This window comes from Sinocyclocheilus rhinocerous, unplaced genomic scaffold (assembly GCF_001515625.1).
Source record: "Sinocyclocheilus rhinocerous isolate Xijiao unplaced genomic scaffold, SAMN03320098_v1.1 scaffold24, whole genome shotgun sequence".
Lineage (NCBI taxonomy): Eukaryota > Metazoa > Chordata > Actinopteri > Cypriniformes > Cyprinidae > Sinocyclocheilus > Sinocyclocheilus rhinocerous.
This window is the reverse complement of record NW_015647124.1, coordinates 726353-737861: the sequence shown is the minus strand read 5'-3', so window position 1 is coordinate 737861 and position 11509 is coordinate 726353. Positions and strand designations below refer to the sequence as shown.

The 11509-nt window shown below is 35.7% G+C and overlaps 1 protein-coding gene across 1 annotated transcript; it reads left to right on the top strand.

The window, feature by feature from the left end:
* Positions 1-191: 191 nt before the first annotated feature.
* Positions 192-10755, top strand: LOC107708874 (neutral ceramidase-like). Its single transcript, XM_016513240.1, is given in 19 exon segments — positions 192-220; positions 2382-2485; positions 2682-2791; positions 3075-3218; positions 3671-3732; positions 3842-3920; positions 4259-4384; positions 5152-5238; positions 5328-5414; positions 6290-6371; positions 6480-6595; positions 6811-6905; positions 7004-7043; positions 8190-8288; positions 8487-8582; positions 8672-8824; positions 9175-9216; positions 9296-9384; positions 10560-10755. Coding segments are annotated over 19 exon segments (1836 nt in total).
* The last annotated feature ends 754 nt before the right edge of the window (positions 10756-11509 follow it).

Here is an 11509-nt window from a genome sequence, read left to right as displayed (position 1 = left end):
AGAATGAAACGCATCCAAACTGGATAAAGGGGCCTCAATATTTTGCCCCTTACATGTCATAAAGGGGAGAAAAAGATAATCTACAGCATAATGCGTTAGCTCTTTATCTTTCCATTCTTCCTTTTGTGTGACTGACGGAAGTCTGTAAACTGCTGCTGTCACTTGAAAACTGGAAATTGCCATGCAGCCCCATGGCAAAAGCAGACTCAGAAGTGGGGCAGTAGGTAACTAAGTAACGTAATTAGTTACTTTTTTTAGGGAGTAACGCAATATCGTAATGCATTACTTTTAAAAGTAACTTTCCCCAACACTGGTAGTACTGTAAGTATATGTAACCAGGGCACTGTGAAATAAAGTGTTACTATTGTTTCTGAATATAAAACACTCAAAAAATTTTTCAAACTTAACCCATTTGTGCCCAAACTTTTCTGAATGGTTACATGGATATATAGTCATGTTAATTGTGTCCTATGTGAACATGTTCTGTATTTATTTTCCCCAGGTTTTTTTTTTTTTTCTTGAAAATCGTATTTGAATGTACGGCAATACCTTGATTTATTAACCTATTAACACAGTATACCCCATTTCCCCATGATATGTACTTACGAGTAATTTGCCCACCGGCAACTATAGCTGCCGCTTGGACTTTTGATTAAGTATACAAAAAACTATAGATCTCCTGGAAGATTTGTTTTGTTTGGATGATTCTAGAGACCTTCATGATTATGTAGATATATATTTGTCAACAAAAAATACTTAATAGTAACATGAAAATTAAATTTCTTTTGGAGGGTTTGCCTTCGCCATGCTTCCTGAAAGTAGGGGTAGGAACTTGACAGCCTCATGTGACAGGAAGGAAGTGAATACCTTTTTTTTTTTTTTCTTGAAATCCTTTATTTGGTTGTTTGCTTGCATGTCATTGAGAAATAAAACATGGATAACATCTAGAAAAATACTTACAAAAGGAAAATGACAACTATAAACTGCGGCAACTGTGGGCTTAAATGGGTTAATGGCCAAAAAAAAAAAAAAACTTAAAAACCTAATGACCAATAATCAATTTATTTATTCGCCAATGTATTTATAATTCAGATATTACTTGTATTTGACATTTGACAAATGTTAATATTGGACTCCAGGCATACACAGGTTTTACACAGGACAAGAAGGGTATTTCTATTATAGATATTACCCATAGCATACATAATATACATTTTATTTGTTTTATTTGCTGCATCGACCAGGACCTCCCAGATTTTTGCATTTTATAGTTTGGAATAAATCGAAGAATTCAGAAAATTCGGAAAAAAAAAAATCGAAAATATTTTTTTATATAGTACTGTACTGAATAAGGTGTTTTACATAAAGATCTATACATATAGTCCAAAAAACTATTTAAAATTTACACAAGTGAACTGGTTCAAAAGGTTACATACTCTTGAATCTTAATGTGTTTTTAAAAAAATCCATAGAAAAACACAAAATGTCCTGGTAGAAAATTACCAGTACACCTTAAATTTACGGACATTTCCTACAATGCAATGCGTAATTCAAAATACAGGTGAAACATATTTAAATAATACAGAAAATTCCTTCATATTAACACAGTACATTGGGCCATATTTTTATGGATTTTATGGATGGAAATGAGCATCATGTCAAAATTAATTCTTTTTAGACATGGCTACCCTTTCGTTATTTATCCGTAACATAAAGTTTTTTTTTTTTTTTTTTTTTTTTTTACAGCAAGGTTGCATTAAATTGATCAAAAGTGACCTACTGTAAAAGTAAACTACTTTTACATTATTACTTTTTTTTTTTCCAGATAAATGTTGTTGTTGTGAGCTTTGTATTCATCAATGAATCCTGAAAATATGTATGAATGTTTCCACAAAAATATTAATTGACATTGATAATAAGAAGAATAGCTACCTAAGCACCAAATCAGCATATTAGAATGATTTCTGAAGGATCATGTGACACTGAAGACTGGAGTAATGATGCTGAAAATTCAGCTTTGCATCACAGGAATAAATTACATTTTAGAATATATTAAAATAGAAAACAATTATTTAAAATGGTAAAATATTTTACAATATTACTATTTTAACTGAATTTTTGATCAAATAAATCCAGCCTGGGTGAGACTTCTTTCAAAAACATAATTTAAAGTGTAGTGTTACCACATTTCGCAACATAGAAATATGGATTTATGTTTCATACTTTGCACATTTGCTCTTTGTTCTGTGTTTAAGTGTCAGTGTTTTCAATGCTCAATGTTCTGAGTTGTTTAGTGTTTATATTTTGCATTACAAGCATGTGCTCTTTTGTGTGTGTGTGTGTTTGTGTGTGTGTTTCAGTGAAGGGTGATGGCGCGGAAGACTCAACGGTCTGGAGATCTCGCTCATAGTTCTCTTCCTTTTGATGACAGCAGTCTCAGTGGGGCTAATAACAGTCCTGGCCCTCAAATTGGATTCAGAAAAACGTAATCATATGTTTTAAGTAATTCTGAACTGTACACATGGTTTAATTACAAGAAAATTATAGATCATAGACCAAAATGTATTTTTCTTAAGCAATAATTTTTGTCCTTATGCATTCTAACACCTAGGAAAAAGTTTAGCTGATTTCATATTCATATATTTAATATTGAGAAATATTTTTTATTATTTGTGCACCAGAAGAAGCGACTCCAGAGGAACCGAGCCCATCGGTGAATCCTCCAGAGAACCCTTATCTGATCGGTGTGGGTCGAGCAGACTGTACCGGGCCTGTGGCCGATCTGCCTATGGTCAGCTTTATTTCTCTCAGTCATTTTCTGTTCAGTTCATTTCTTAGACTTTGATCATTTGACTTTACTCTGAAACTATTGCCAGCTGTTCTGTGTGATTAATGGTGAGGCCTTAGTCGGAAGTTATTATTCCAGTTGTTAGTCGTTATTCATCAGTTGTTAAGAGACTGATAATGTTTATGACTGTGCATTGATCAGATGTGATGATGAAGGACAGATATCGATGTCAAAGGCCTTTAAGATTCTTGTGAATCCTGATTTAGTTTTTTTGTTTGTGGAAAAGACGGGTTACGCCAATACTGAGCAGACAGTGAGAGGGATCCACACACGTCTGTTCAGCAGAGCCTTCATCGTGGATGACGGCAGTAAAAGAGTGGTGTTCATCACTGCAGACATCGGCATGGTCTCTCAGAGACTAAGGCTAGAGGTAGCACACACACTATTCTGGGTTTCTTCTTCTGTAGTCATGGGAAAAGTTTACATAAAGCACTTCTCTTATAATAGCACGTGGGCCATTGACAATGGTCATAATAGAAATTCTGAATATTTAATACTAGATTGTTATTAAAAACTCTTTGTTAAGTCTTTGTTACACACATACTGTATATATATATATATATATATATATATGTACACACATTGTCAATGACCTGGTGTAGGAAAATAGCTAGTAAATACAATAGGACGAATACAAAGGACACGTTGAGTTTGTTTTGCGATTCGGACCGAATCAGTTTTCTAAAGTGTTTTTGAAAAATCACTTACTCTGCCTTTTAAATTGACAGCATCTGATTTTTTTTGACATGTTTGAAAATTATCGGGAGGACGGGAGGTGCTCGTAACGTCTCGGATCGGCCCGTAATTCTTCTCACACGGTAGGAGACGCGACCATGCGAGGATCTGCGATTTTCTCCCAAGAGAAAAAAATCGCCTGCGAGCTCGTACGACAGCAAAAATCGCACCGTGTACGCCCGCCTTTAGGGATTTATTGGCTATGTATCTGCCCTCAGCTGGTTTGCTGTGCATCCCGTCAGTATGAATGACACCAAGCATGGTGAGCTCGGACAACCTCGGCTACGCCTCCTATGCCTTCGAGCAAGAGAAAAACATTGGCTTTCTACCCGGTGAGGTAAAAGGTCAACCTTTTAATTGGAGCCTTTTCCATCTGAGCCCCATCATCAAGGTTAATTAATTGTCTTTATTAGTTGTAATCTACTTGAAGAGTTCACAAGGACATTTTGCCGTTCAATATAGTCAATAGTTCTCCTGAGAATGCTCTATACACGGAGGAAGCTTATTGAAGATGGTTAATTAATGTTGTTATTATGCAAGATCTCTTTGCCCTATAAATTAAACCGAAGATAAAATTTCTGTTGCTTATGTCGTCAGTTATTTATAATAGGCTTTTTGACTCTGGGACAGTATGAAAAGCTCAGCAGTAATGCATCACGGTCTGTTTACCTCCAGGGCCCTTTTGTAGCCGGCTTTTCCTCCAGTAATCTTGGAGATTCATCTCCCAACATTCGCGGCCCTGTCTGTGTGAACACCGGCGAGAAGTGTGACTACCTTAACAGCTCCTGTCCCATTGGTGGAGTGAGTTATTTATCAACGGTGTTGTGCGTACAGTGTTGTACGTATACACACATTTTAATATGTATATTTTGATTTATATTTTTTATTTATTTAAAGGGGTCATATGATGCTGCTAAAAAGAACATTATTTTGTGTATTTGGTGTAATGAAATGTGTTTATGCGGTTTAAAGTAAAAAAAACACATTATTTTCCACATACTGTACATTATTGTTTCTCCTGTATGCCCCGCCTTCTGAAACGCGTCGATTTTTACAAAACTAATCGGTCTGAAAAGCGAGGTGTGCTCTGATTGGCCAGATATCCAATGCGTTGTGATTGGCCGAATACCTCAAGCATGAGACGGAAATGTTACGCCCCTCACCATACTGTTGATGCCGTGTCCCGGCCGGAGCGACGAGACAAAACATTAAAACCCATTACAAACGAGGCATTTGTTGCATCCAGTGGGGACATAATTACTGATTATAATGACTTATACTGTCTTTTTACGCATTGCGTTGCATCGCGCCACGTAAACAAAACCATGTCTGCATTTGGACTCTGAACTTTTATAAAGAATATCTCTTTGGATTTGAGACTTTAGTCTTTGCAACTTTACAGATCTTCTTTATGCACCAAGAGCTTGTAACACTCCAAAGAGAAAGGAAAAAATTAAATTGCATCATATGACCCCTTTAATTGATTGATTGAAACGTTCAGTTTTATATTTCAACTTAAATATCTGCAGACACTTGGAAATATTTACTCTCCATGTGCCTTTCAACAGAAAAAAGCGTGCATAGCTTTTGGACCGGGTGAGGACGTGTTTGAAAGCACCAGGATCATAGGAAAGAATATGTCTAAAAAAGCAAAGGTTTGTCTCATTTGTCCTATTGCTTGATCCTGATGTGTATCAGTGATTGTGGTGCGAGTGCGTTACTTTACAGTCAATTTGTTCTGCAGGAGCTGTACAGCAGTGCAAAGCAGGAGCTGCATGGGCCCGTTTACGGCGCACATCAGTGGGTCAACATGACCGATGAGACTCATACAGTGAGTACAGGGTTCCTGTGCATGAAATACGGCTACTGAGATTAAGAACATGTACTAAAAGTGTAAAGTCTTATTTTATTTGTTTAGCACTTTTTAAAATACACATTGTTTTAAAGCAACTTTAAAGAAATGTTCTATATTAAATAGTTCATTAATTTATATAATAATAATAATAATAATAGAGTTTTTTAATTTTGGGTGAACTATCCCTATATGTAGACTACCGGTAAAAAGTTTGTAATAATAAAGATTTTTCAAAAATGTTTTTGAAATTTAAAAAATGTAAAATGTAATTTATTCCTGTGATGTCAAAGCTGAATTTTCAGCAGCCCATTACTCCAGTCTTCAGTGTTACATGATCCTTCAGAAATCATTCCATTTGTATTGTTTTAAACATGGTCAATTTGCAGTTTTTCAACTGTATACATGCCATTTAGACAATTATACGTGCAAGCATGAGACTAAGATGACTAGTGAGACACTTACCAACCTTGTCTGTGCGAAATTGTCATGTCATGTTTATGAAAACTCAATGAACAAAAACATAAAGATCCGCAAAGTGCTGTTTACAGTGAACAAACTTGACTCACAGGAATTATGTACGTAAGTACATAAAGAAGTAGTTCTCAAAAGGACAATTTTATACAACTTTACAGATCAAATAACACATTTTGCACTGCATAATTCCTGTATGTACTTTAACATAAAATACAAGCCTCACGTTTAACCCTCAAAAACGTCAGTGCATCACCAAAACATGATTTTCTCTTGTTTTTAAAATCGGAAGATAAAATATTTTCTGTAGTTATCGTCTGAACGTCACAGATGCTGTCTGTAGAACTTAACATGAACTAAAAAACTGTTTCTGTCGTCAGGGACGGACATGTAAACCTGCTCTGGGCCACAGTTTTGCTGCTGGTACAACCGATGGAGGAGGAGAATTCAACTTCATACAAGGTAAGGAGTCGAGTTTCATATCACACGCTTGGTAAGTACTTTGCCAATTCTTATGGTTACATAATTTGACAGGTAGATAATTATGGTTATGCTTTTTCTTGTGACCAGGGGATACTGATGGAGATCCTTTCTGGGATGGAATTAGAGATGCAGTTTTGGGACCCCCTTCCAACGAGACCACGGCTTGTCATCAGCCTAAACCAATCCTCTTCAGCACTGGGGAGGTATGAGGACAAGTAGAGCTCATAAAGAAACGGAATAACCTGATATACAATATGGTATCTTTTGTTATTATTAGCATAAGATAAGAATGTGCCAAAAGGGAAATTCGCTCCAGAATTGCCACTTTTTACACAGTACATGACAATAGGTAATGGCAAGTATTCATAACTCTTTTATTTGTTTTGAAATAATAACAGTGATATTCGCTTCTGTGCAGATGGATTCGCCCCTCCCATGGCATCCAGCCACCGTGGACGTTCAGATCATCACTATCGGCTCTTTAGCCATAGTTGCAGTCCCAGGAGAATTTACGTGAGTTCTGTTAATTAGTATAAGGAAAATGAAAATAGGAAACTGTGGCTCTATAACCAGCCAATATTGTTTACCCCAAATTGTCTTCTGTGTTCTAGTACCATGTCAGGGAGAAGGATACGAGAGGCAGTCAAAAAGGTAAGAATTGCACATTCACTACTGGTAAAAGGTTTGGAATAATTAAGACTTTTTAATGACTTTGAAAGAAGTCCCTTCTGCTTACCAAGGCTGCATTTATTTGATTAAAATACAGTAAGAACAGTAATTTTGTGTAATGTAATTAGAATTTAAAATAACTCTTTTCTATTTCAATATTTGTTTAAATGTAAATTATTTCTGTAATGCAAAGCTGAATTTTCTTCAGTGTCACATGATCCTTTAGAAAACATTCTAATATGCTGATTTTGGTGCTTCATTTTGTAAATTATTATTGGAGCTCAGATATTTTTGCTGCTTGATATTTTTGTGGGAAATGTCATACATTTTTTTTCTCAGGATTCTTTGATGAATTCAAAAGTATCAACAGTATTAATTTAAAACAGAAATCTTTTGTAATATTATAAATGTCTTTACTGTCACTTTCGATCAGTTTAATGCATCCTTGCTGAATTAAAGTATTCATTTCTTTTTATTAATCTTTCTTACACCAAACCTTTGACTAGCAGTGTATCCCAGATTATACAAAAATATTAAGCAGCAAAAACTGTTTTTAACATTGATAAGAAATGTTTAAGCAAATCAGCATATCAGAATGAATTCTGAAGACTCATGTGACACTGAAGACTGGAGTAATGATGCTGAAAATTCAGCTTTTTTTAATATTTCAAAAACATTTTTCATTAAAAAATTTAATTATTCTAAATGTAATTCTTATTCTAAGCCAGTAGTCTACACTCTAAAAAATTATTGGTTAAAAAGGGACAAACCCAGCTATTGGGTTGTTTTGACCCAGCTATTAGGTTGTTTTGACCCAGCTATTGGGTTGTTTTGACCCAGCGGTTGGGTTCAAAACAACCCAACTGCTGGGTTTGTCCCTTTTTAACCCAGCGCTGGGTTATATTTAACCCAGCATTTTTTAGAGTGTACATATAGGGATAGTTCACCCAAAAGTGAAAACTCTATTAATACAAATATAATAAATTAATTTGTTTAAAGCTATGATCTGTTTTTAGAGGATTCCATTTTAAGTTGAATAAACATATTTTGACACAAATATCAATATGTTTAGGGGGAATAGACAGTGGTGTATTTTGACGTCACAATAATTTCACATGATTTGCATAGGAGTTGGAGGTGAAAGAGTCTTTCGCTAATGCAGTGGTGGTCGTCGCTGGTCTGTGCAACATCTACACCCACTACATCACAACATACGAAGAGTATCAGGTATATACTGCATGCCTCAGTTTTAGTGAACCATCGACGCTTACAAAAACATAGCGTAATATAGTCATGGTATTTACATGGTGCTACAGGGTCAGTGATCCAAAAAATATGAAGAGTTCAGATGCAAAAGCCTCTAAGTGCCATCTTTTTGCATCTGAACTCTTCATATGTGTCTGTATTTTTCCTCTATCCTCACAGATCCAGCGATATGAGGGCGCATCCACTATTTATGGTCCTCACACTCTCTCGGCTTACATCCAGCGCTACAGAGGCCTGGCCAGAGCTATAGCTCACGTAATGCTCTGCTGCCTTACAGTCATTTGTGACTTTTTGATGAACTGAAATGGCCTGCCTGATCTCATGAATGAATCAATTTTTCACAGGAAACAATTGGAGAGCTGCCTAAGGGTCCTGAACCCCCTTTCTTTGATGAAGACAAATTTTTTAATCAAGTGAAGGACCCAGTTGCAGATGTAGCTTCAGCTGACACCACATTTGGTGACGTTTTACAGCAGGTTAACCCCGTCTATAAAGTGGTAGGTCAATAATTCTGATGTACAAACAGTACAGTAAAGGTGCGGTCACTTTTACTATTGCTTGGAGCAATTTTGCAGACAAAATCAATCATTTCAATAGGAATCCACATGTTTGGGAGTTTCGCATGAGTGTGAAAAAGTTCCCCATGTAGATTTTGATTCTTGTTCAAGTTGGACATGTGAATTTGATGCGCTAACCAACATAAAGCTGCTTGATTTGAATGTGACTTCTACGCTGTTGACAATTTACCTTTTATGCACATGAAAAATGTGACTGCTCATTAAAACTGTCCTAGTGAAAGCTTACTATTATAAATTGACAGGCTTCATGTGATTTATTTATTCTAAAGGGAGAAATTGCATCTGTCACATTCGTGAGTTCTTAAGTAGCAGTAACTGTACAGTAATCTCTTGCAAAACATGCTCTTTTATGCATGAGATATTACCAATCTGTGGTGATTATGATATCAGAGAGATAAGACATTTGTCACAGTGGAGAGGTTTCATAACGACACCAACTCATGGGAAATAATTCACACGGATGCATCGTGAGAAACAAGGTAATGTGTTTTCTACAGACAGTACAGTACATGCTGCAGAAAGATGCATTTTTTAAATGCTTTTTAAATGTTATCATATTCGTTTGTATCCTTCTATAATTTTACTTTGAGGTTGAGTTAATAAAGCCATCTTAAAGCTGATGGTATCTTTCAAGGTCTATCCCCGATAAGGCAAACGCTGAGTCAAGGTCTTATCACTTATTAATTATATAGGCATTTCAATCCTCGGGCCGAAATCCATGTGTGATCCATAAAGGAATTCTAGATTAGACAGTCTGTACATTTATGTTGACATAATGCGTAAAGGCAAAACACAGTCACTGTAAAAAAAAATAAAAATGATAAATTAAATTTAAATTAAAATAAAATTTACGGTAAAAAAACGTAAAATTTTACCGTAAAAAATACAGTAGCAACATTTTACATTTTACGGTTTGAACTTAAATTTACAGTTAAATACCGTAATTTCATTAACTGATATAATGTTAATATGCCAACCTATTAAAGTACTGAAATCTGTTTTTTACCTTCGTAATACACTGATAACCACCAAATGCAGGTGGTGATGAGAAAGTCACATGATGAACCAAAGCCCCATTCATTTAACAACATTAGGTGTAACACACAACCCTAATATACAAAACTGATAAGAAAAAACTAAGAAGAAACATAGTTATTTCAGCAAAAAAACATCAAATTTGAAATGTAACGCAGGGAATTCTGGGAATGTCAATTTACGGTTATTCACTGTAAATTATACTGTCTCTTTCAAAAACGGTATACTACCGTAAATTTAATGTCCAATACATGTAATGTCCAATACAGTTTTTCACTGTATATAGTAGGGAAATTTACCGTTAAATTTACCGTTAACCATTTAACAGGTTTTTACTATAGCATTTTTACAGTCTTTTACCGTTAAATTCACGGTCATTTTTTACTGTGTATGTCAGCAAAACTGGAACTGATAAAAGGGCATCAAAGTTTTTAATTGAATGTTAATTTATTTGATATTAGTTTTCAAAATTCTGTTCAAAATTCTGTGAGTAGACTAACCTGAATGTTTGAACTGGGATAACAGAAAACAGTGAAAAATAGTGTAAAATTGTTAAATTATAATATTAATAATTAAAAATAAATATATGCTATAATATGGACTCATTATGTATATTCAGGTTTCACTGGATTAAAGGACTTGCTGGCCGGTGTCAGTCAAAAGTGGAGTGGCACATCCCGCTCACGGCACAGACAGGAACCTACTGGATTCAACACTTTGGACACTACAATCAATTCACGGATAACAACACCATCACACCATACGTTGGCACTTCTGATGCTTTTAAAGTCACCAGAAGCTTTTACTACTATTGATCAGTGTATCACTGAGAAAGAACATTAGACATGACGCTGACAGATATTAGCTGCTCGTAAGGCAGTGCTCAATTAAAAGCATCAATCTGTAACTTAATGTTGTTGTTCTTTACACTGTCTACATAAGTGAAACGTTAATACAGCAAGAGTACTAAAATGTCAATACTGATTTCTAAGGTGAAGTAATTGTTTTGTGAAGTATTAAACTATCTATAAAACTGTTGCAGTAGCTCCTGATGTCTTCAGAATTTATTTAAAGGGGTCATATGATGCGATTTCAATTTTTCCTTTCTCTTTGGAGTGTTACAAGCTCTTGGTGCATAAAGAAGATCTGTAAAGTTGCAAAGACTAAAGTCTCAAATCCAAAGAGATATTCTTTATAAAAGTTAAGAGTCAGCCACACCTACCTAAAACGGCTCGTTCTAACACACCCCCACATACCTACGTCACGATCTCGGAAGATTTGCATAACGCCGCCCAAACGTTCACGCAAAGAAAGAAGGCGTAACTTATATTCTCGCTGTAGTATTGTTGTTGCCATGTCGTGAAGACGCTGTGTGTTTTGTTGTGAAAGAGAAACTACTTTGTTTGGTCTTCCAAAAGAGGACAATATCCGCTTCGTCATGCCTAGAGCTGATCCGTGCTGGTCGCTGAGGAAATACAACAACTTTGCGCTGTGGATCACCGGATCGGCTTTCACCATGGACGAAGCAGAGTCCAGCCCAGGGTCGTCACATGTGATTGCCGCAAGCCC